The 27,298-nt window shown below is 39.7% G+C and overlaps 1 protein-coding gene across 2 annotated transcripts in view; it reads right to left on the bottom strand.

Annotated features, from left to right (window-relative positions):
• The window catches only part of dock1 (dedicator of cytokinesis 1), a 268,380-nt gene that overhangs the window by 29,150 nt on the left and 211,932 nt on the right, over positions 1-27,298 (bottom strand). For both annotated transcript variants that reach the window (XM_058405904.1, XM_058405905.1), the window contains exons 30-40: positions 25,849-25,927; positions 25,608-25,708; positions 20,173-20,231; positions 18,093-18,241; positions 16,180-16,265; positions 15,795-15,951; positions 11,681-11,721; positions 11,402-11,492; positions 7,808-7,927; positions 4,878-4,967; positions 4,619-4,723 (exon numbers count right to left, since the gene is read on the bottom strand). In XM_058405904.1, the coding sequence (XP_058261887.1) occupies positions 4,619-4,723; positions 4,878-4,967; positions 7,808-7,927; positions 11,402-11,492; positions 11,681-11,721; positions 15,795-15,951; positions 16,180-16,265; positions 18,093-18,241; positions 20,173-20,231; positions 25,608-25,708; positions 25,849-25,927 (1,078 nt within the window). The remainder of the gene's footprint in view (positions 1-4,618; positions 4,724-4,877; positions 4,968-7,807; positions 7,928-11,401; positions 11,493-11,680; positions 11,722-15,794; positions 15,952-16,179; positions 16,266-18,092; positions 18,242-20,172; positions 20,232-25,607; positions 25,709-25,848; positions 25,928-27,298) is intronic.

The following is a 27,298-nucleotide window of genomic DNA, read 5'->3' as shown; positions in this document are numbered from 1 at the left end:
ACTGAATGGGCAATAACATTTTTCATGCATCATATTTCATTTAAATCCAATTTCTTTTCATTCTAAGTGTGTTTTTAAAGGATTGCTAAATACTGTGGTATATGGATGTCAAGGTAACCATGCAAACTTTTAACGACTAGATACAGCTTTAATAGTAGACAACAATTATCTGGGGGAAAAAATAATAGAAACTAACCTTCAGTCACCCTTCCATGAAAATCTATCAGAACTCAAAGACGTCATCAGTAAAGATGATGGACTAATTTCGCTGTCACACAAATTTCTCATCATGTCCAGAAACAGCAAAAGCAGTTGATTTGGTGGAGTTGTGACAGGCTGGAAACGTACAATTAGCTTCCACCCTTTAGACACAGCTTTCAGAGAACATCAAACACACTGCGGCTCTCTCAGACAGCCATATGCACCCTCTCGGTGCGTGCATTAGGACAGAATTGAGGTGTAAGCAAGCAGTGAAAGAGCTCACTCAGCTTCTACAAACCACCTGAACCCACATACTTCACTCTTCCAATTAAGCGAGTGCACTGCGGAAATGAAATATGTCCGAGGTAAGTTTCAAATCTGCTTGGAGTGATAAGATGGCAACCGGCAGCTTGTCTGTTCTACATGCGCATGTTCGTGCCGGCAGCTATTCAGGTCACGGTGGAGTTAGATGCTACGCCTCTCATGGCTCCATGTGCATACCAAAGAGGCTCTTTGAGGAAGGAAAATGCAGGCGCAACACGTTTTCTATTTTCCCGCTGCAGGGGAGGTCTCTCTACAGAGATGCACATCAACACAGACAGCGCCCAGTCTGGCTCAGTGTGCAAAGCTAAAGCGGGAGCAGCAACAAATTACAGCCATGGGGGCATTACAACAAGTGGCAAATTCTGTCTTTCAATTTGGAAGAGGATATGGTTTGAAAACACAATTTTTGTATGAGGAATTAGTTTGTTGTAGCTCATATTGCTGCTTTAACCTTGGTACAGCCCCAGATATGCAATGCAATGGATTTGACACATCGACTCAAGACACAGCTTCTCCGTTTCGGTTCATTCTCGATGTGGCTTCGGAAGTTGGCGGTTGTTTTGACTGCTCATGAAGCCTAAATCAAAATAAAGTATTGCAGACAAAACATTAAATCACGGGTCAAACTGTGTCGTCGTACGAGAACTCAGGATGCTGGATCACAGTTTACTTAGCTTCATTTTAGATGACACAACCCCATTAATCTAACATATACTTTAAAGAATTTATAGAACCAATAAAGATAACAACAGAAAGTAAGCCCCTCCATATAACTGAGATAATAGAAGCCATTTTTAAATCTTGTCAAAGAACTCCAGCCTGTGAGGAATCATAATGAGAGCATGGCACCTCATAAATTAGAGGGCAGCGGAAGGAGAGGCGAGGCTGCATACGCTAAATATGCTTTATTTCCACACAGTTTAAGAGTCGTGATCTCTTCTAGCTAACACGGCGCTCAGGCACGCACACATAATAGAACGGCATTCAGGCAAATGTAACGTGAGGTTTTAGGAAATAACGATGATTAAAAGTAGGAAAGGAACAAGTTACCACAACAAAACCACCTCTCTCATATCTGCAGTGTCGAGTACTATTAAAAAACAACCCGAAAGTCTCGATCTTACACACATGACGAGTGTGTGATTTCCATGAACAAGAACTTCAACACAGATCTCGATGGTGAGAATTGTACTAAAATTTGTTTACTGAAAATCACATATAATGGCGGTCTAGAAGCATGGAGCTATTAAGCATAATGTTAACAATTAGATGATTCCACATTGAGATTTACACAAAGAGATTTAAAGTCTCACCTCTGAATTAGCAGATTTGTACCTAAGAACTGAGGCAATGACCATACAACACTAACTGGTGCAAATCTCGGCAGAATAACATCAAAGGTAAAATAAAACGTTGGAAGGCAAAATTTCAGACGTGATCGTTGAGATTCACACATGAGCAGGCTTGTGCTATTCAACCCAAATGAGACAGAGAGAGCTTGTTTCCGAGATAAATATTTAGCAAAATCAGAACAAATCCTTTCCTCAGTGCCTGAATTTCTGGGGTTATTTGGGTCTTTTTGCAAAGCTTTTAAGTTGTAGGTAAGGTGGAAATTTTGCTGAGACCTGGTAACCCTGCATACCAATGTATATTAGATCGTTTGGCCGAGAATCTAATGCTTGATTAGCAGTATTTAATTGTACTATTCTAATGCACAGCTTTTCTCTATGTGCCGCAAATCATTACATACATCACAACTACTGAGATTCTGGGTTGGAAAGTTTCAGGCTGTGTGCCGATACCTACTCCCAGCCACTCATGCAGTAGATGCCTTCATAAGCAGACAAATGAAGTCCTGTTGCCTAAAATCAATTTGGTTCGGGGAAAACAAAGTGGCTTTATTGGAGCTATTGATTAGCTCTAATAATTAAGCATGCCAGTCAGCACAGAAGAGGCAGCAACCCCAGAGTGACATCGGCACCAGATTAAAAAAACTTTCTCACCACATTTATCTATTTTAGCTGAGGAGCACTGCCAAGAAACAGTCACTCAGCAAAAGTTGTGAGTAATAACAAGGAATTATGCTTTTTAGTGTATGTGTGTGCTGTTAATGACACAGCTGACCAGTTCTACAACATTCTAGAAAATTGAGTGATAAAAAGAGCCATTTCTGACCAGAGATTAATAGAACAAAAAGAAAAAATTAATCTACATATATATAAAAAATGTGTATATGTATATATATATATATATATATATATATATATATATATATATATTAATTTTTCTTTTATAGTATGTATATATGTATATACACATATATATATACATATACACACATATATACATATACACACATATATACATATACACACATATATACATATACACACATATATACACACATACACACACATATATATATATATATACACACATATACATATATATATATATATATATATATATATATATATATATATATATATATATATATATATATATATATATAAAAATGTATGTATATATGTATATATGTATATATATGTATATATATATATATATATATATATATAAATAAACACACACACACACACACACACTCTTACTTCCCCAATTTTACACTGATTATTCCCATGTTCCTGTGTTCTTGCTATGGCAGGCCTGGGCAGAAACGGTTATTACAATCTCATTTCTCCATTACAGAAGTACAGAAGAGTGCCTGAGCACCCAGCTGCTAAGACTCAATCTCATGTGAGCAGAAAATATCCTCATATCACATGACAGCGAGGGTGCGGAACATGTGAAAATGGCAATTCGCACACTAAGCGTTTGAAAGAGAGAGAAAATGGGAGCGGTATAAGGAACTCCATGAAATATCTCAATATAGAGGTTATAAAACTCAAGAGTCTCTGCCATCATACCCAGAGCTGACCAGAGACATAGCAGGGCAGATGGAGCACGGCTAATTGATTTGCAGTGTACTGGACAGTTTAAAGGTCCATGTGTTACAGTCAAGAAAAAGGATAATGTGTGCCAACAGACTGAACTGGAGGAGCAAATTGGTTTTAGTGTCTCCTAAAACTAGGCCTTGCTGCAAGCTGAGAGGAAAAAAAAAAATCCATACAGTGGTGACTGCAATTCTGCTAAGATCGAATTAGCTTTTGGCAATTATAGCAAGTATAAGATTCTATTTAAAACAAATAATTGTTGCCTCATTAGCGCTTTGCTGTTGATGCATGTTTAACGACTCATGCAATATGAGAAGCCCAGATTTGGCTAGACTTCAGACATCATCATTAATGACTAATCAATGCAGAGCATGTTTATCTTAATGGATGAATGAATAAATGAATGAAGATATTTCTGGGTTCCAGTGGTGGGATCTATATTTATGAGACATCCTGGTGTTTTAGCGGTGATGAAGAGATATCTGGCCTTGCTGACATGTTTGCTCTGGAGCTTTCACTTTAATTCACAACTGCAGTCCCTGATAACATGCTCTTGATAATGATATCATGTCAGAGGTGTGCTACAGGGATTTACATCCAGCCAGTCTGAAGAACTGAAAAATCATTTGTATGAGTCACGAAGTCTTCATGGATGAATACTAGGGCCAGTCCTTAACACGTACTATTATAAAACATTCGTGGTGATTGTTTTGTGACCCTATTACCTACCCTTATCTACACAGGGATTTGTTGCAGCAGAGTATTAAGCTAAGATTATTTATTGCTTTTAGGTAATTTATTCATGAGTAAATTCCAGAGCAAACATTTGCATATCCTGAGGAAAAATGATGAGTAAGAAAAAAAAAAACAGCATTTTTACCAAAATGGCCATGAGCTATGTTTCACACATTCAATCATCCATTATCACAAGAAACCAACATGCTCAGATGGTATGTCAAGACATGTACAGTAAATAGAAAATTATTTGGAAAAACTGGTATGTTTTAAAGTAGACTAACATTTCATCTTGCATTTAGAGAATATATATATTTGAACTCATGAAATAGGCATTTGTGTTTTTTGTTTTCACTCAGAAACCCAGTGAGATGTAAAGTTTTGCACTGAACCCTAAAGTGACTCACCCTGAGGAAAGAAGGAAATCCCAGACCATAATAACCCACAGCAAAGTAGTCCGGCTTGGGTCTGATCACCTTCACTATGTTCTCATAGAACTGCGCCTGCTTCCTCTGAGAAACAGAGAGAGAGAGAGAGAGAGAGAGAGAGAGAGAGAGAGAGACAGACAGAATGTCTTATTGTACAGTCTCATTCTTCACTTTGTTGATGTAAACATAAACATGTGTGCTGTATCGTGAGATTCACACAGACGGTATACAGACGTACCAATAAAGCACTGAGCTGCTCAAAGTCAAACATCTCATTCTCGTACTGTTCTGCAAGCTCCTTACCCAGAATGATGGCCTCCTCCCACATCTGTACAAAACACACACACAAAGACAAGGAGTGAGTAGAGTTTGAGAGAAAGAATGCAAAGCTACTTTTCAGATTCTCTGAGAAAGAAAGAAAGAAAAAAGGAAAGAAAGAAAGAAAGAAAGAAAGAAAGAAAGAAAGAAAGAAAGAAAGAAAGAAAGAAAAAAGAAAAAAGAAAGAAAGAACAATTATGACTGATAGAAAGAATAAATGATGCAATTTTTTTTTAAATAAAATACAAAAAAATGAAAAAGAAAGAAATAAAGAAAGAAAAAAGATTGAAAGAAAGAAAGAAAAAAGATTGAAAGAAAGAAAGAAAAAAGATTGAAAGAAAGAAAGAAAGAAAGAAAGAAAGAAAGAAAGAAAGAAAGAAAGAAAGAAAGAAAGAAAGAAAGAAAGAAAGAAAGAAAGAAAGAAAGATTACAACTGATGGAAAGAGTAAATGATGCAAAAAAATTAAAAATAAAATACAAAAAAATTAAATAGAAAGAAAAAAAAAGAAAGAACGAATGAACGAACGAACGACCATTTACGATTACTAGACAGAGAAAATAATGACAGAGAAAAATAAATAAATGAAAAATACAAATAAAAAATTAAATATGAGCATTGCACGTCTTTAGGGAATATGTTGAAAGAACGTCGGCGGTGCCTGAGTCACACATTAATGATGTACTGAAGCAGCACTACAGTATAAAATGATGCACATGATGCCAACTGCACAATTCAAATCACACTGAAACCCACACAATTGTCTTAAGACTGCAGACTGGATAAAAAGTAAGCTTTACAGTGATGATGAATTTCCTTTTGTTAGAAAAAGCAGAGATAATGATGACCCTGTATTATAAATGTCCTCAAACAGCACTAATACTGAACACTCTAGAGAGAATATGGAGCTGCTTTACTATGTACATCTGAAAAATAAAAAGCCACTTGACCTTGTGTTTGCAGAAGCTAGTGCTATTTTAGTATTTGGAAGCTTTACCTTGTGCAAACTGATAATGCATGAGCTTTCTGATTGGGATTGATGGATTATTACTATTATTGCTGCTCCTAATGATGTGAGTAATGCAGCTCCAGAAAGGAGAAAGTCACTTCCACAGTGCTTGAATATTGCAGTTGCAGATGTAATGGGGGGAAAAAAGACAAAAAAACAAAATTATAAAATATAATAAAATTCCACTTTCACTGTTAGGGAGCTGTAAATTCAGTAGGATAATTAATTTGTCCTATTCATAAATGTCTGGAATCAAGAGACGATCAGAGGAGAGCTAATGGTATTTTCTGGAGGCAAAGACCTAGACAGAGACACAGAGAGGGGAAGAAACAGAAAAACCTGGCCTGAGGATGGCCAGCCATGTTCGGTCTCTACGCTTTCATTCTCGTTTTATCTCTATTCATCTATCTGTAGCCATCTGGCCAAGTCCCAACAGGAGGAGATACATTTAAAATAGCTTAGCTAGAAAAGGGTGCACTCAGTCTCTGACAGTGTGTGAAGCGAAGCACGCCGGGATGTCGAACCCTCACTCGAGGACAAGCTGCTCTTCCGCTTTCTCACCCCCGCAACCCCCACCTACACACACAGGCCTGAAAGAGGCCTCAGTAGGGAATTCTAATTATGGGACTGGCAACGGCTGAGAAATACTCGCCTACCACACACACACACACACACGTGGAATTTGTGTCCCCAAGCAACATAATGAGCTTCAGAATAGGGAGGAAAAAGCTACTAGGAATATATGACCGCACAGTCATGCGAAGAGCTCTCTGTGGCTCTTGACATGCCTCAAACTCCCTGAACAATATTCAGGGCTCCACTTTTGTGATACAAAACCTAATGGAGATCGAACTGCTTTGGAGGAGCACAAGCACTGAGGTCCACCCCTCTGGTTCTAATATCCACTGCACTCATCCAGGAGGATGCTCTCTGCTTGCTTCAAAATGTGAATATATCACTTTAAATGCTTTCTGCTATCCTTGGAGCAGGTGTGTGTGTGTGTGTGGTCTGTAGTATACTCAGAGCATCAGTAGAAAGTGGTTGCTTCAGGAATACAGAGTTTAGCACTTTATTAGGTAATGCAGCTGTGCCTGATACTCCTGATACGCCGTCAATGCTGTTACCATGTCACTCTCACTGCTGTGGGGAGAAAAGTTCACCGCTCAGATGATATCTGCTCAGTGGTGATATCTTGATGGATGTGCTGGGACATAACAGAACAACAAATTGGCTACAGTCATTGTAGGACCTATAGTAGGTGTGTCAATAAATTAGGGCACGGGAGGTTTCGGACAACGCGACTTGACTTTTATACTCGACTTCATCTCCCTTTTTCCGGGTCATTCTTCAGCACACGCTGTTTGTTAAATACAATCGTGTCACAAGTGGATGCGTTTGTGCCTTCTCGTAACTTGGCTCAATTCATGTGCGTCTTTTGTCCTGTACCTCGATTCGACTTGAATTGATTCCACTCTGAATCACTCCATCTGCAAGACGTGAACCCAACATGACATAATTTTGGGTTTCGGACATCTTTTTGTGATCGATCTGAACTGAGATCTGATGCGCAAAGGGAGTGGAAATATGATGTGGTTTGGAAAATTGGACCGATGAATGAAAAGAAAATATAAATGCATGATGTGGATTTTTGTTACTTTCAAATTTAATTAGCATTGTGAAACCAAATCTGTAAATGTGACCTTCCCCTGTCTGGGACTTCACATACAGACTAAGACGAGTGAAAGTAATCTGTAATGTGATTGCGACTTTCCAATATTATTTATCCAGTAGCAGCAGAGTCAGTGTACTGTTTATCGTCTTGCATTTATAAATTTTTCGTTACCTTTCCCTTGTCAAAGTAGTTGATAATCTCTTGGTAGAGCTGGTCCTTGAGCTGGCCTTGAGTGCTCGCCTGATATCCGTCTCTCTGAGTCAGGTGAGCTGCGCAGGCCTCTTCTGACCACTGTGGATACAACACATAATGCCTTATAAAACTACACAATACTTGAGCCATGTACATTTTTACTCTATTATTGAGCCGGAAATACACACATGAAAGCAGAGGTAAACTGAGTTCATATCATGACACTAGATCTGAACGCTGCTCACCGGATCTTCTCACCACATAATCTAAGCAATCATTACGAAAGTCTAGAGAAGATCACACAGATTTAGACAGAATCTTACAATATTCATGAGATTCCACCTGATTTAAATAAACAACCCAGGGAAAAAAAAAAGGAAGGACGATTAAGATTAACGCCATCTCTGATTTTTTGCTGACCCTACAAGTACACAGTGTCTCTCTCTGACACGAGCAAACACACACAGAATAACGAGCAGCCTGCACAGCCGGCTCCAGTCAGCTGACCAGCAGGCAAGCACAGCCATGTGTGAGTGTGTGGAAGTGCTGTTTTGTGCTCAGGGCCTTGTCAGAACTGATTCAGTGCTGTGCAAACGTAATTGATATTTCATGTAACACAACGCAGGGTAAACTTCCCCAGGAAAGAAACATCTGCAAACAAGATGCTCATGGGGGAAGAGCCAGCTGTGCTACATGCCAAGCTACATGTGAAATTATGTTCCTTTAAAAGGCTGGGTGTGTGTGCAGAACAGGACATGTTCATCACAAAAGTGGATAAAATACTACAAGCTCTACAGCACAGATGGGGACACATGCATACGCTGTGCTCTCAGAACTGATTTAGATCCTGTTCATGAGATCACATAATCCTTATGTGAATGTTTAATTTGTAAAATGTCATTCTTTTTTTTTGCCAAGTCCATTGAAAGACACACTTCTAACATTTTGAACATTTAGTTTCAATAAATGTTTATAAAAAAAATTCTAATTCAGCGTCTGTGACAGACTGGCATCCTGTCCAGGGTGGACCCTGCCTTGTAGGCTCCAGGTTCCCCCATGACCCCGGAAGATAAGTGGTCTAGAGAACAGATGGATGGATCCATTGTACCTTAAGCCCTTTCTGTCAGTATCTGACTTGCTCGCTGTCTCTTCCCCACATCTAGTTGTGCGAGTCTGTTAATTGTATTGTTCCAGCACATTAAAATTGCCTAAAAGTCTAAAAGAACAGTCTTAGTAAGACCTTGTCTCATATGGAAGATGCCATTGAAAGACAAGCTTCTAACATTTTGAACATGTCCATTCTTAAAACTGAACTTACTTATAGAACAATTACTTTCAAACATGAACAATGTCTGCATCTATGAAGTGATTTTAGGTAAATGCTAAAAATTTTTAATGGCTGAACCCGAAAATAGCATTTCAATAACCATCTAAAACCAGACCCTTGGTCTAACTGTGTGTGCTTGCTAGGTTTAAACAAAACGTTTAGAAATTATAAATAAGAACAATAATTTAAAGATTTTTCTTAAATGTTTGTTCAGAGAGCCTGGGGAATGGGTCATTTATTTAAAATGTCAATCATAAAAAACATTACTTTGACCAAAATGAAATGTCTGTAATAAAACTGATTTTCTCTGACAAAGCAAGCACAAACTGCTATTATATGCAATATCAGTGCTTTGCACTACTGTTAATGTTCCACTCCAAATGCATCCAAGCACCATAACACAAAAAAAAAACAAAAACATAAAATGTAGTTTTGGAAAGCTCTCACATCCATACTCGCACCCGGTTTCTCCATATGTAATGCATATGGTCTTTTCTAAAGCAGGGATGGATGTGTGCTTTTCTCACTGGAATGACTTTTTAAGGGTGTTTGGATATGTGAACAAAGGGGCTGTTCAGTTGTGGGAATAAATCACGCTGTTAAGTGAGTGTTATTACAACCTCCCTCTGAACAGAGCTCCAAATACTGCTTACTGCAAATGCATAATGACACAGCTGCAGGGAGCATTTCAGAATTAGGAGGGGGGGGGGATCACAACAGTAATCCTTTTAAACGCTCTTAGCTATGCAAGGAAAGTGGAGCACCGACACAGCTAAAAGGATGTGCGTGTAGAGGACAAATACTAAAGCTAATGCACGCAGCTAGGTATGGGGAGAAAAAAAAAATTATACTTAGCAGGCTGGAGATAGCATTTGTAACAGAAGTGTAAGAGCAGTTCATTTAGTTTCAATAAAAAAATTCTAATTCAGCGTCTGTGACAGACTGGCATCCTGTCCAGGGTGTACCCTGCCTTGTAGGCTCCAGGTTCCCCCATGACCCAGGAAGATAAGTGGTCTAGAGAACAGATGGATGGATCCGTTGTACTTTAAGCCCTTTCTGTCAGTATCTGACTTGCTCACTCTCTCTTCCCCACATCTATTTGTGCGAGTCTGTTAATTGTATTGTGCCAGCACATTAAAATCGCCTAAAAGGACAGTCTTAGTAAGTCTCATGCGGATTGCTACAGTGAGATGTTATAGGCTTGAATTTAGGTTCTATTGTAAAGATGGCGTCTCTCGAGAAGCTCAACGGGAAATCGTTCAGCCACTCGTTGGAAGACTGTGATTTCAATATCTGACACTTCCACAGCCACCTGAGTGTAAATTAGCCAAATAAAGGCTGAAATACACTCTCTCAACTTGTCAGTCACAGTGACACTAGTCAATCATGAGCATCTGTATACGGCAGACAGCACGTTTTTTCCTGATTGTTTCTCTCTTCCTTGTGATGCAGCATGAGCAGTGGTATGGAAAGATGCAGTCGGGTGACTTGATCCGCCTTGAAGGAAGTGCTAGCCTTCACCCCTTGCCAGCTGACGACAGGGGAGAGCTGGCTGGAGATTGGAAGGTGAAACGGCAAGTTACTGAATTAGGAGAAATTTCACAGAACGGTCAGCTCCAAAATTACTGGAACGATCGGTGAAGTTAGGGCTCTGTGCTGTTCTAAATTACTGAAAAATTACTAAAAATCTGCAGCATACATCAGTGTAGAAAACATCGAGCATCCAGAGAAACAGGACGCCTCAGCCGATCACGCAAAAAACGAGTGATTGCAATGTGAATGAATTCACTTCAGTTATAAATTACAGCTCTCATATATTCTGTGGGAGATTAAGCTTCATCAAAGAGAATGTTTTCATGGTGCTCCATATATGGGGACTTTTGGACAGACAAAGGTGTACCTCAGTTTGTCCTCTGCAACGAGCAGGCTTACAAAGAAAGGCTCAGAGCTCCTCGAACAGCAGTGTAATATCACGGCGGCTTTACTGATGGTGCATGATCTGGGAAGCGAGCCAGTGCTGCACATTACTTATACATTTAAGAGTAAAATGAAGGCTGCTAACACTTTCCACTCAAAAGCCCAACTACTCTTATCTCACACACTCACACTCTTGCAGATGATCAGCAAATGGAAATCTTGCACACCAGGGCATCCCTATACACCATTATAATCATCATAATAAGCATTATATTCAATTGTGTAGAAATGTAATGCCTTGTTAAACGCACAGATACACACACACATACCTTGAGAAGCTTGGCATGCAGCAGTAAAGTGTAGGCAGCCTCAGTGTAGTTATCACACTCCTTATGCAGGTCACATAATTTATACAAGTACCTACACACACACACACAGAGACAGTAATAAAACACCCACTGTTTCTATAAAACTTAATTTTAAACTTCATACCAGAAAAATGAAACAAAGAAAACTTTTTTGGACATTTTATCCACTGTCAATATACCTCTTTACACTATACAGCAAGAATAAAGCAAACACAAACAGGAAATGCGAAAGTTGAATACCTGATGTACATCTCCTCCCTCTCAATCTCCTTGTAGAAATTCTGCAAAAAAAAAGGAAAGACCCCATTTAATTTATTTCAATGAACACTTATCAAGGATTCATACTATATCAGAAGAAATAGAATAAAACAGGATTATCCATCGAGGTGATCACATGCGAGACAGATTTCTGTTTTTTCCACCTAGCATAACTCAGATCAACATTTAAGCTCAATATGTAATTGAGAAAGGTCTGAAGAAAAGCTAGTAGTTGTCATGTCATGCTGTCAGTTTGTGATTTCTGTCATTTAAAAAAAGCACAAAGAAACAACATCCAAAAAAGATTTGTTCATTTCCCGGGTAGGAATTTAGAAGCTGGAAAGTTAGTTGAATAAGCCTGCTTCAACACAAAAATAATTAACCCAAATTTATATGAATAACTGTGTAGTTATTCGTGGAGATATAATATTATGAATGAAAATGTTTATCCTGTTACAACAGCAAGTCTTAACACTCGCGCCCCCAAGGTCTCCAAATTCACCGATCAGGCGTAACATTATGAGCAGTGACAGGTGAAGTGAATAATACTGATTATCTCATCATGGCACCTGTTAGTGGGTGGGATATATTAGGCTGGAAGTGAACATTTTGTCCTCAAAGTTGATGTGTTAGAAACAGGAAAAATGGACAAGTGTAAGGATTTGAGTGAGTTTGACAAGGGCCAAATTGTTATGGCTAGACGACTGGATCAGAGCATCTCCAAAACTGCAGCTCCTGTGGGGTGTTCCCTGTCTGCTATGGTCAGTATCTATCCAAAGTATCCTTTAAGTCCTGGAAGTTGCGAGGTGGGCCCTCCTCCTTACATACTGCTGCTAACATCTTGGTGCCAGACACCACAGCACACCTTCAGGGATCTAGCGGAGTCCATGCCTCGACGGGTCAGGGCAGCAAAAGGGGGACCAACACAATATTAGGCAGGTGGTCATAATGTTATGCCTGATCATATAGTATATAGCAAAAATGTCTTGGAAAATTTTAACCAAACAACGTACTGAAATAATTCTCATGGCTGAATCGGAAAGCTGTCCCAAAGTCGCGATGAACACATCATAAACACGACACTGCTGCCAAACTGAGAGGCAAAGTTGGAAGAGACGACTCGGTGTGTGTTTACAAAGAAGCGTCAATCACTTCGAGGATGTCTTGTAAATAAAGTTACATTTTGCTTATAAATTGTTAAGTTACCCCTAGGAGACATTTGGGGCAGGGAAACCTGCTTTTCGAATTACATCTATTATAAGAGCTGCTGCTATGAGAAATTAATCAACATCAACTGTTTTCAATCTTCGTTAGCATGTGCATAAACTAGCTACATTAAATTAAACCTGGTAGAAATATCAGGCTAGTGACTGAACGCTGTTTGCAAACCGATAATACTTTCTATTCAACAGGAGACACTTTGTTTAGCTGAGCCCGCGTCCATGTACAGGAGGAAAATATTCAGGTGGATGAGAGAAAGAGCAGCGCAGCCGCCAGCTGAGGGATATGCAGCGTATAAGCTTTCATGGGGATGTTTCTACACTCATCACTGTGTGCCTCTGTTTGAAGGAAGATGACCTTTACGGGCTCCCAGTAGACTTGCTACTGTTGACGGTTAGTCTTCCAGAAAACAAAGCAGTGTGTGATCTCTGAATACACACACATACACACACACTCTCTACCCCAGTGTGGAAGCATGTTCAAACACTGCCACTGTTCTCCTTATCAGCAGCTATCTGAACCAGCGCAGTGTTTGTATTGCTAAGTGCAAGGTTTATGGTGGTACTCCGTCATGGGAAGATTGGAGGAGGAAAATAACATTTCCAACAGGAAATACTTACTTACTGTGAAAAGTCAGAGGGGGGGAAAATATCACGGATCAACTGACAACAAGTTTCACCTGTGAGCTATTCTGTGCTCTTATAAAAAGGGACTATGATTGCACAGAAGCTATTCTGGTTTCCTAAACGATTAGTTTTGATTACCCCAAAAGAACAGCATTTTTTGGCAGTGAGATCTATGGTACTATTGATTTCATTTAGTAGATTAGATTTAGTATCTATTTTAGTAATCACTCAACATGGTGATGAATGCAAACTAACCTGCTGTTGTGTTTGTGTGACCTGCAAGGTCCTGGTTGTGTGACCTGCAAGCTGCTGCCAAGTTCCCCTCGGTTCTAGCCATTAAGCAGCTAAGCACCAAAGTACTGTGTAATTATTTTAGGTAAAATGGTATGAAGTACCAAAACTATTACACTCACACACCAAAATAATTACAGTGGAACCTTGGCATATGAATTTATTTCGTTCTGGAGGCTTTCCACCCAAAAATATTACCAATATTACCGATTTCCAACACTATAAACATATTTTTGCATGTTAAAATCAATCAAAACATTTAGAAACGTTTAAGAAAACCTCGCTTTGGTTGGCTTCACTTGGATTTCCACTAAAAGCAAACAAGTTTTGAATGTACATGCAATTTAGCAGGGGTTTGGTTCGGCTCGTTCGTAGGACGAAATGCTTCATAAGTTGACGCAAATTTCTTGTAAAATTTCAATTCTGAAGGTGAAAAATCCGTAAGGGAGAGCATTGCTATGCCGAGGTTCCACTGTAACTTTTTCGTTGTTGGTTGTAGCAACCAGTTACTTGCTTAAATCCTAGAACCAGTACTTATAACATTTTATCCATGGCAATGACTTTGGAGTCTGTACCTCACAATTAATACCAAGACTTTAAAAGAAAGGATTACACATTTTATGTCCTAAAGTGCATCCAAAATGGATGAAAGTACACCGACCAGGGCATTACATTATGACCACCTGCCTAATATTGTGTTGGTCCCCCTTTTGCTGCCACAACAGCCCTGACCTGTCATGCACTGTGTATTCTGACACCTTTCTATCAGAACCAGCATTAACTTTTTCAGCAATTTGAGAAACAGTAGCTCGTCTGCTGGATCGGATCACACGGGCCAGCCTTCATTCCCCACGTGCATCACTGAGCCTTGACCGTTCATGACCCTGTTACTGGTTCACCACTGTTCCTTCCTTGGACCACTTTTGATAGATACTGACCACTGCAGACCGGGAACACCCCACAAGTTTTGGAGATGCTCTGATCCAGACGTCTAGCCATCACAATTTGGCCCTTCGTCAAACTCGCACAAGTCCTTACATTTGTCCATTTTTCCTGCTTCTAACACATCAACTTTGAGGACAAAATGTTCACTTGCTGTCTAATATATCCCACCCACTAACAGGTGCCATGATGAGGAGATCATCAGTGTTATTCACTTCTCCAGTCAGTAGTCAATGTTATGCCTGATTGATGTATATACACATCAATATACAAAATCAGTTATAAGGAAAGAAATGTTAGAACCCTGACAGAAGTTCACTTATTTTACACAAATATCTACAAACATTATTATTATTATTAAAAGAAAATAACAACTTATATTTAACCTGTCAAATAATATTAGCCTGCATACTTTGTGTCAGCAGGCAATAATTGGCTATAAAATGAAACGTGTTATGTTACAAATTACTACATAATATTTACATAAATATTATTCAAATGGTTAAGTGAAATTAGACAATGAGTTGAATTAGAAGAAAAAGAAATTATTGCAGCTGAAACTGACTGATTTTACTTCAGAAATTTTTCTGGTTGCTGCAATGAACAGGTGCCATGGAAAATGCCAGAAAATAAATCCTGGCACTTGCCCAACCCAGTGTGATGTGTTATCCATTACAAACCCACAAAAAAATAACCAAGCATTTTAGGCAAGCACACAGAGAAACTGATGTCTTAAAACCTGAGTCAATTTTTTTTACACCAATTCCTTTCTTAGAAACTCAGACTTTTCCAATCCAGCGGCTATATCCTGTCCTAAAAAATTAGCCAATGAAAGTGTCACTTCAGATAGTTGTTGTAAACTGGGCAGACAGTGCATGAGCTGCACATCTGAGCAAGTTAGGAAGATTTTAATTGGTTCCCAGGGACTTGAACCTGGCTGTAATTCTAATTAAAAACAGCAAATCTAGCTAATTACTAATAGTGTCGTTAAAGGAGGGCAGGATCTGTGCGCTCACCAGAACGTTAACTGTACAGCTCATGCGATTCTCCTTGCTCTCATCGTGCATGATAGTCCTGTAGTCCAGCAGCCTCTCCAGCAGACGCACCACCAGACTCACAAAGTTCTCCCCGCTCTTCGCCAGGTATTTATGCTTTCTACAATGCTCCAAGAGGCTAAAACACACACACACACATCCATTAATCTGGAATTGGCAGGAGAAAAACAATACAGCAATTGCACTTGACAAGAAAAAATTATGCCAAACAAATTTTCATGCAATAGGCCTGAGCCTCATCTTCCGAGCTGCCAAAGCGCGTCTCCGACAGTGTCACTGTGAATGCGCTGCTAGATTACGGAGCTTTAGAACCCGTAAACAGTGTGAGCCTGTAATCGTGTCTTACATCTTCTGGAAGAGAATTTTGTACTGTTCATCTCCGCGGCCTCCTTCCACCTCGTGATCCAGCTTGGTGATGATCTCGTTTTCAAACTGCAATTAAACACAGCAGCTGTAAATAATCACCGTGGCTAATTTTCCATTCCATTACCACCATCCGCTTCCCTTTCTCTTCTATCCATAGCTTCCCTCTTTCAATCTCTCTCTCTCTCTCTTCAACTCTCTCCCTGTTTGTAAGCATAATCAGTGTTCAGCAGCTTCGTCTTCATCTGCTCATCATCGCCAGCAATGAAACACTCAGATGGGGAGGACAGAAAGAAAAGAAAGATGAATCTAATATACTGTAGGGCAAAATAAAAAAAAGAAAAGAAAAAACAGACAGGAAAGTAGTAGGAGTTGCAGGTTAATGCGTAGCAACTGCAAAGAAGCAGCAGTGGCAGTGAGTAAGAGCTGAGGAAGCTGCAGATTTTTCCTGGCTGCTGTACATAGTGGGAAGTAGACTTGACTCCTAAAGTAGGGTCAAACTGAGCACAGACAACTCATGTTTCTCTGAAGGGAATAAACAGGGCAGAGTTTAAAGAGGAGCGAGCCTGAGGCAGAGCCAATGTTAAAGTGGTGCTATTACACAAAGGGATTAGGCAAAGCGTTTAGAGCGAACAGCACTACGCTTTCAAGATCATAACAGATCTTCCCGTGCGCGGGAACTGATCGTCTTTCCGTGTTAGGATGAACTTGAAATGGCGGCGCTGCCAGGGGAAGGATTGAAAAATATGTGATGTAAAAAAGTAAAACCTCAAACTCATTATAGATCAGGTGAAATACCGTCTCTTTGGAGCTATACGGAGAAAAAAAACTGTTCTACAGCGAGGCAGAATTTCACTTCCTGCTTCCCTGTTAACAGCGATAAAGAATAAGCATCACTACACACCTCCAAACTGAAACACCGGTGCAATCCACCTAGTAGAACTCACTGTATGTTCTGTCGTCGCTGCATCGCAGACTTTATTCATAGAGCAAAGCAAGTTTTAAACCAAGTGCCTGCATCGCAACTTGACCAAATTCTAATTAGAGGCTTGTATATCCACACTGGTTGTTATAGTAACCGAACAGGTAGGTGTATGCTAAGCAGTGCAGGTAACAGTGTGCTAAGGGCAAGTGATCAGTAAAGGATTCTGAATTTATTCAGCACAGAAAGCAGTGGTGATAAATGAACAGCGGGGACATTTGCTTTAAGTGTTTCTGTCGGCATAACGGTGCGGCGAGGCGAGGTTTCCTTCGCAAGATGTCTGACGTGACGAAGCTTCGTGCACCTAATGATGCACCGACTTGTATCCAGAAATCCAATTTTGTCTAATGCAATGCATGCAAATGTGATTTGAAGTGAACTGTATATGAGGTGATGGGCATTTGAGGCAAACTATTATTCCAAAGGCTTTTGAATAATAATAGAATATTATGTGCTTTACATTAGAGTATGCAAAGTTATTACGAGATATTAAATGCCAGCTTTTGGCAGGAAAGGTTACAATTTATTTTCGTAAAATAACAGCCAGCAGGACACTGATAAAAACACCGTTTCATTTGTGTTAGCTCAAACTGGCAAAAACGCCAGACAATTCCGGTTCTTAGATTTAAACTAATAGCATTTGTGTTATTAAACTGTATTGTTATATTTGCTAAGAAGGAAAATACTACCATCGCTCTATTTGATATGCAGTGGATATGAAGACTTTTACTAATGCATTTGTAATCGAATCGCTGAGCCGGGAGCACACTGATCCTCACCAAGCTTGCGATTTCTGACTATTTTATTTATTTATTTTTATGGAAAAGGCTATAATAGATATGATAAAGGATGGGTTAAGCAGCTAATAAACTTTGCTCTGCATTTGAAATGGAGTATTGTGGTAAAGGACTGACTTTTTGGAAACTTCGCGTGAAGTGGAACTCGCACTGCATCATATCGAAGAAGATGGGAATAGTTGCTTTGCGAAGTTCGATCTCTGGCACAAGAGTCATCTCCAGAATGGGTCCCACCATCTCAGGGATGAACCTGATCTTGTGTGGACCTGGCAACAATACAAATGATTGAAAGTCAAAGATTTAAAAGAACCCAAGGTACAATAAAATGGCTGCCATTATGTGGGCGATTAATGCATTAATTACCATAATAATAATAATAATAATAATAATAATAATAATAATAATAATAATAAGGTAGACTAATAAACTGTGGAAAGTCAAATGTTCTCAGAACTATGTTTAGAGAGCTCAGATCAACCTTTCTACATGACACATGTAGAAATGATCAGCCCGAGTGCTGTCTGTATTTCACTTTCTGAAAATCGAGAATCTTTATCTGGGTCTTTGTTTGTTGATTAATGTTTTATTGTTTCTCTTGTCGACTCGCAAAAACACTGAAGTTCTTTCAGTTTGTAACATCTTGTCTATCTCATCACTGTCAAACAACAGGTGAGACATGTTCTACTTGTGTCATGTCTTCAGCACACTGAGTGATTATTTACCCTGAGATACAAATACAGGTAAATGAGGGGGACAAAAAAAAGACCCACATCTGTAACCTCTAATTAGAACAAACACACAGACAGACAGACACTCACAGAGAGGGGGGGGGGGAGAGAGAGAGAGAGGCACAGAAACAGAGACACACAGAGACTCCACCAGTGAGCGAGAGTGAGAGAGCGAGAAAAACAGACACACAGACTCCACCAGTGAGAGAGAGAGAGAGGCACAAAACCAGAGACACACACAGAGACTCCACCAGTGAGAGAGAGTGAGAGAGAGAGAGAGAGAGAGACACACACACAGAGACTCCACCAGTGTGTGTGAGAGAGAGAGAGAGAGAGAGAGAGAGAGAGAGACACAGAGACTCCACCCAGTGAGAGAGAGGCACAAAACAGACACACAGAGACTCCACCAGTGACCGAGAGAGAGAGAGTGACCGAGAGAGAGAGAGAGAGAGAGAGACAAACACAGAGATACAGAGAGACTCCACCAGAGAGAGAGAGAGAGAGAGAGAGAGAGAGACAAAAACAGATACACAGAGACTCCACCAGTGACAGACAGAGAGGCACAAAAACAGAGACACACAGACTCCACCAGTGACAGACAGAGAGAGAGGCACAAAAACAGAGACACACACAGAGACTCCACCAGTGAGAGAGAGGCACAAAAACAGAGACACACACAGAGACTCCACCAGTGAGAGAGAGGCACAAAAACAGAGACACACACAGAGACTCCACCAGTGAGAGAGAGGCACAAAAACAGAGACACACAGACTCCACCAGAGAGAGAGAGAGAGAGAGAGAGAGAGACTCCACCAGTGACAGAGGGAGAAAGAGAGTGAGAGACACACACACACACGCACACACAAAACCTAGAGACAGAGGTGGCAATGAGACGTGGGATTTCCTTTAGAAATGAGCTGGAAATAGAGAGCTCAAAATGTTCTCAGCTCTGAATATGATTAACGATCATTCCCCTTCTCCAATTAGCACCTACATATATAAACTATTCACAGACAGTGCTCTTTTGAGAATAATCCTGTGGCTAATCAGCTGATTTAGATGCAAAAATAAACCTGCAAGTTCAAAAGCTTTCTGATTTAAAGGCCACTTTTATTGCCTCAGAAGACGAAGGGTTTTTTTTTTTTTTTTTAAAAAAAGACATTGTCGGCTAAGAACCTTAATTAGCACTTTGAGTTAAATTGAAATCAACACTGTTAATGATATATTTCTTTATCTGTTAAGCTAATATGAGCCGCTGTAAAACGATCATATTTATTTGGTGCGTTATCTGTATAGTGCTCAAAGAAATGCCTAAAGAACTAAAACTTCGGTGACCAGGCATCATGTACGTGACCTTCAGCTTCAAAATAACACAGTGTCATAACGGATAACACAGATCTAAGATGACATTTACAGTCTTCCCGCAGACTCTGCTCTGTTTTAAGTAGATTCTGCAGGAAGACACTCACCCAGGTTGTACCACATGTCCCGGATCTCAAAGCCAATCTGGCGCCTCATGTCCTGATACCTGGAAGACATACAGAAGCGTTTCAGCATTTTAAAGCTGCACACAGCAGACTCTTGTGTTCTCATCCTTGTCCAAGGCCTCCCTCATCCAGGGAGCTGAACAAAGAGACTAAATTATTTCTCTGCCTCAGAAGATTGCATGCTCTCCAAACACAAAGGGCCTCAGGTGGGGTGGTGCAAATGAAATAACACATTACAGAATGAATGCCCAAAAGAACATCCCAATAACACATTAAAATAAATCACCGCCAGCTTTTTTCGGTACCTCTGGTACACGAGTTCATGCATCGGTGAATAATATAGAACAGGAAAATAAACAAGAGCAACTCACAAGACCTGCTGATTTGACCCAGATGTCTAACTTCACAATTTGGCACTTGTCAAAGTCGCTCAGGTCCATCAACACGTCAATGTCGAAAACTGACTATTCAACTGCCGCCTAATATATCCCACCTCTTGACAGGTGCCATTGTAACGAGATAATCAGTGTTATGATGCATGGTTATATACTTATAAAAACACAAATGGGAATTAATGGGCTAGGGATGACTCTTTGCCCAGCAATTTAATTTGGAGTTAAATGGGACGTCAAACTTTTTAATGCTGCACATTAATAAACTCATTAATACATTTTGCAATGGTTTGGCTTCTGAAAACTGATGAACCCCAGGACAATTCTTAAAAAGCTTTGCAGCAGTTGAAAAGTTCTAAATGAGATCGAACAAATCCTATTATTCAGACAAAAAAAAAAAAAAACACTGGGTCAACTTCATTAAAAGAGTTGCGGCTTTAATGCAGCTGTTTAAATGGATTTGACCAATTCGGAATGCGCAAACTAATTTACATTTTGTTTATGGCTGCAATGTTGCCAGATTGTTCTGGAGTAAACGTAGTGGAACATCCAGAGCACTGCATTTCAACACAAGCACTTGCCTTAGAGTGGGGGAAAAATAAGTAGATTGTGACTTTATTCTCTCAAATGTTATATGATGAAATGATACCCTGCAAAAAAAATTGCGCTTATGTGAGTAGGTCTGAATCTGGATGTGTGCAAGTCCTGGCTCAACTCATAACGAGTTACCCCGAGAAAACTACCCTCTACTGCTGGACCTGATCTGCACCATCAGTGGCACTGGACTGGCTTCTAATTACAAACAACCCGTTCAGCAGCAGATCGTATTTTTAATCACTGTGCACAAAAGATGTCCAGTTAAAGAGGACAGTCATGACTTTGCACTAATTAAACTTTCAGTGTCTGTCGCTGTAGAAAACAATACGGGCAAAAATCCTGCTACTGAACAAATTCTCTCTGCATGATCACACATCTAATCCCACTCAATTTCCCCCTTCTGGTTACAGTAACAGATGAAAATGTAGATCATAATTGGATACATCTGACAACAGATGCTCCTGTGTGGGAAGCATGACAGCTGATGATGTCTAGATATACTAATTTAAGATGCTCTTTCAGGCAAAAACATATCATCCTTGCTTAAAATATCTGTAAACGACGTTCATTTAGTGAGGGAGGGATAGCAAGTGTGTAAAATATACAGACGAAGACGTAGGTGGCTTGTGTAAGGGAGCTTTCACATCCACCTTGCTTAACCTTTTTCTATAGACACTCCACCCATATGTGCACAGCAAAAGAGAGAGATGAAGGTATTAAAAAGAGACAGCAGACCTCTAAAGCAAAAGCCACACCCGCTAACCATCTATCCCAGAATCAGCTTAACCCTGAATCACCACAGCTACACACACATAAGGGATCTGACACTAGATCAACACTCTTCCTCCAGAACACTCAATAAATCTGAGCCAGGCCTGCACTCTTGTTAATATCCTCTCATCACCACACCGTCACGTAGTGACATTTCAGAGGACCTGAGGCACTCTCTTGAATTTGCATCCACCATTGATTGCTTTGCCAATAAGCTCGCAAAGTGGCATAATTTATGGTGACAAGGACAGGAGATATCAAGGCCTTATTAACACAAAAGCGGACAGCAGCTCGAGCTTGATCCGAGCCTAGGTCTCCTTGAGCTGAAAGTGTTTAGTTCTAACCGGAAACTGTATGTGTGAAGGGCAACGCTACATGATACCGCAGAAACGGTGAGCATTCTAGTAAGTGGGATAAATATTCTTAAGACTTAAAGGCTTAAGATGTTTGGTTGCGTTTGTAGAAAGCACAGCATGGTCACTGGGTTCTCAACCTTCTACACATGAGGAAATTAAAACAAATAGCAGATTACATGTTGTAAAATAACACACACACTGCAAGTCATAAAAACAGACCCACCATGTGCCTCAAACTTCACTCTAGGACCAAAATTATGTTACCCAAGTATTATATTACGCAGAACACACTTCTAAATTTGAGAGGTTTGCTGCTATTTTGTAGCTTTCTACAAAAAGCATCGTAAAATATATACGTGACGTAAACAACATACTCAAAGATCGCGAGTCAGTTGTGTCAGGTGAGTCGGTTCACTTTTATCTTAAATGATTTTCCATCTCATCAGAGAGAAATGCTGGAAATAGCTGGGAAGATGATGTCAAAGCTGTGTAAATGACAGCTAGCAGAAGGTTATTTTATGAGCTGACTAGCGGAGATAAGCACCACATCATGTCCTTTTCAGTAACAGAACAATGAAATGACACAGATGTTCCTCAGCTTCTCTGCTACTAACAAGTGACATTTTTCAGGTATTTTGGATGGAGGCTTCTACCGGGGTCTTTCAACTCGTAACCTTTAACCTTTAGATGGTCTTACTGTATTTTTTTTAAATGCAGTTTATTTCATAACATTACACAATAAAATTTAAAGAGAACCCTCCTTATATAACATTTAAAATGTTGGTTGATTAATTAAAACCGACAACAAAAGCTTCATTGCGCTCCCTTGCTTTATGGACAGCTAAGAACCTTTACTGAAAAACATACTAACCAGGCTGTAGCCATTTCTTTTTCATATTTTGCTAAAGAAGCGGAAAACTACAGCTAACCCTTCTCTCTCTCTGACGCACTGATGCCTTTTTCGCAGTCAACATCTTTGTACTATGTGACATGTCATGACTTTGGTGCAGCTCACAACTCCATCAACACAACTACAAAAAAGGTGAAGTGCGCTAGAAAAATAAAAGACAAAATAGCGAGTTCGATACAGACAATGTCACAGACTTGTGCAGCCGGTAATCAAGAGAGCAAAATTAACCGTGTACTCTGGGTGGGATGAATGGCATCCTCCGTCTTCTGACAAACACAGAGACGCTAAACAAGTACAGGAATCTGTGAGGCCCTGTATGCAGAAGGTGGTGGATACTGCTGTCTTTTGAGTGTGCTACACTACCCAGTTATGTATCATGAACAGCAGTTTAAAAGTTGTAGAGGTTTGCTTTACTTGTTTCAGAGGAAACACTTTTGCCTTATCCTAGGCAGTGGAGACTCCTGGGCTCTGGGGTGTTGATCAGAAGGTCAGCGGTTCAAGCCCAAGTACTGCCCAGCTGCCACTGTTGGGCTCTTGAGCAAGGCCTTTAAACCTCAGAGCACCCTGTGCTCTGAACCAAACTTCCTAACAAGCTGGGGCATGCGAAGAAACGACTTTCACCCTGCAGTAATGTATATGTCACAAATAAATAAGAGCTTTTTTCCCCTTCTTCTTCATCTCCAATTGGTAGGTATCATGTGGTAGTGATTACTCTGCATTTAGTCCATACTGTATATTTTTCTATAGATCTTAAAAATGCCTGGCTTTGAACTAAACCAACTATCAAATTCTATGTGCAAATAAGAAGCTGCAACAACCTGAAGCTTGGCTGGTTCCCTTCTTTACAGCATACCTATAATACAAAGCATGATAATATTCAGAAGGAACAAAAAAAAAAGAGAGATAAAAAGAAAAAAACAGTGCTTGAGCAGGCCACCATGACCTGAGTAACACAGACAAACAGAGGGAGCTGAGTGAAAAAGGACAAAGCATCCCCTGACAGGAATATTGAAGAAAGGTAGCATCTCTCATTGACACAGCCCTGAGTCGCTTTTCACAGGGTTGTCAACTCAAATCCCAGCATCACTTTTGCTCTCAACTGTTTAATTATTTCAACTGCAAGTTGCTTGGGATAAAAGCAGCATCCAAATGAGTAAATTTTAAGGAGTAAAGAAAAAAGAAAAGTATTTTAAGGGAAATTTGGTGACAATGTTTTGTGTCGAAAAGACAGACACTAAAATTTAATTAAGCTTATCAGTATCACAGCCAAACGGTTGCTTGACTTGCAGGAATACTGGCCTTGCAATAAATCTCTTTGCACTGACAGACGCTCCGTCTACCGTCTGCATAGTCAGAGAGATCAGAGGCTTAAATATAACTAGTGAAAGAAGCAATTTCTCATTTACCATGTGTGTGTGTTCAGCTCCTTTAGCACCTACAGACTTTTCAAGCCTGGGCAACATATTCTGATATACAGTCAAAACTAACAATTGCCTGATCACGATTAATCTCTAAAAAAAAAAAAAAAAATTCACATTTCAGTTGGTTATATTGGGAGAAAATCTGTCTACATCAACACAAGCACATGGGAGACCAATTCCTACTTTCTATATTAATGATGTGCCAAAACACCAAGCTGATGTGTGGATCAACGGCTCTATAAATATTTAAGTGCTATCCACATGGACCTCACTGTGTGTCTAATAAGAGACAAAGTTTAAGAGAGAGTGTTTTTCTCCTTAATATTTTGCTCATCAATTCATTTCATACGTTTCAAACCGTCAAGCAAATGCAATCAGCAGTTATAATAAGAAGTTTGCCAAACTGTGTCACTTCTATATGCGGCTTTTCTAATTACGCAAGTATGAAATTGCTTACATTAAGGTTTCGGGTGAAATCATTTGTGAACGACACCAACCTCCTTTCATGAAATAAATGAAATATTATATGCACCATGTACATCTTCCAGTACATTATAGGATCATTTACAAAATCAGAAAACATTTGCATGGTTAAAGTCCCATGGTTTTGCTGAAAGTCTCCAAACTTATATCTTATATCCTGTGTAGCATGATGTAGGAAAAGGAGTCTGATTACAATTTATGGTGGTATTTTTACAATTTTAAAAAGATCTACATATTATATGATTAAATCTAAAAATCAAATGTGTTATGACACAACCAGAGTTAAATTTATCTGAATCTCAACTAGTGTTTTCATTGAGAACACAGTGTACTACTATGTAGGCTCCACAATACCCTAGGTAGTGAACACGTAGTGTATATGAATCTATGTGGAATGTATCATACAAACAGCAGTGGTGCATATCAAGTCCTGGTCAGAAGAAGTATGAGCTGCTTTGCTGATGGAAGAAACCCACTCGGTACTCACTTCTGAAAGATTTTCGCTCGTTTGTCACTTGAGAAGTTCTCCAGCTGCAAAGACTCCTGGGTGAGGAAGGCCACAGCTAGGTGGAAGTAGTTATTCCACAACTGAGGAATGAAGAACGGCAAAGGCATCAATTATTTACGAAAGAGGTAGAGGAAGAGATCAAGAATTTGCTGCAGTGTATCTGCCCTCCATTGTAGTCTCTCCTTGTATTCTAATCCATTTATCTGAAATTAAAACTCACCTGAAGCTCAAAGTTGGTCTGGTCCAGGAACTTCTTGTTCAGCACGGCTGCGTATTGATTGATGGCTCGCAGGAAGACTCTGAAAGATAAGAGACAGACCTCGTTTAGCTTCTGCTAACTGATCCGACACCACGCCACGAGCTGCTGATCACTGCTGCAGGTGACGAGTCTCTGCTCATTAGCCAAGCAGTAATAACCCTGTCTACGGTATTCAAAAACATTGTTTTAGCTCATTTCCTGTAATTACAGGGCCTGTCTCCTAGCTAGAGGTTCATAAACACAGCTTGTTAAACACATGGGGGTGAAGGAAAGAAAAAAAAAAAAAAACCCACTGCTCTCGGCACTCTGTGTGAGAAAGTGCTCTGACCTGAGCCACACAAAGGTTTGCATTGCAGAAAGAAAGGACATAAAACACAGACAATAAACTTAATCACCAGCCTTTAACTGCTACACTGGCAGAAGAACATTAGGAAACCATTAAGAGAACATTAAGACAACATTAGGAGGACTACAAATTACAGCTGTATAGGAATGCTTTTTCCACCATTTCCTAAACGCAGACATTTAGACAAAATGAAAAATAACCCAACCTCATGATAGCGCTGATGAAGGAAATCAGCTGTTCACAAGACACACGATCCCCTGATCACATGATCCACATCTAACAGCGGTCTACATTTAAGTTCAGAAAAACTCCGGCGTTAACGGGAAGAGAAATGTATGCGAAATGTCAAACATCTTGGTTATGAACACATGAAGCACATTATTTTACGTATCTGTCCTGTAGTGCCGTCTCGTCACCCAAATGAGGATGGGTTATCTTTTGAGTCTGCTTCATCTCTAGGTTTCTTCCTCTTACCATCTTAGGCCGGTGTGTCCAAGCTTATCCACAATGAGCTGGTGTGTGTGCAGGTTTTTATAGCGATCAAGCAGGAGCTACATCCGACACCACCTGTTTAATCAGCTGATCTTGGCTTTCAGTAGAATCATGTGTGGCTTCTGTTTGGTTGGGATAAAAACTTGCACCCACACCGACCCTTTCTGGGTAAGAGTGGACATCCCTGATCTATCGGAGTTTTTCCTTGTCACAGTCGCCTCAGGCTTGCTCATTAGGGATAAACACAAATAAATGTAAATATAAGTCTAATATTAATCTTGAACTTGTCCTATATTTCTTGTTCTGTAAAGCTGCTCTGAGACAATATCCATTGTTAAAAGCACTACACAAAAATAAAATTGAACTTTTTGGACTGTTTGCACAAGGCTGCCCATATTCACTTTATGTAAATAAGTTCATTTTCAATTCAATTAAATTTTTATTTGTATAGCGCCTTTTACAATGGACATTGTCTCAAAGCAGCTTTACAAAAGAAGATAAACAGAGAAAGAAGAGGGGGGGGGAAATAAATAAAATAAATAAATAAATAAATAACTATAAATAAAAATAAAA

The sequence above is a fragment of the Hemibagrus wyckioides genome, linkage group LG13, assembly GCF_019097595.1.
Source record: "Hemibagrus wyckioides isolate EC202008001 linkage group LG13, SWU_Hwy_1.0, whole genome shotgun sequence".
In the NCBI taxonomy this organism is placed as follows: domain Eukaryota; kingdom Metazoa; phylum Chordata; class Actinopteri; order Siluriformes; family Bagridae; genus Hemibagrus; species Hemibagrus wyckioides.
This window is presented reverse-complemented; position numbering and strand designations above follow the sequence as displayed.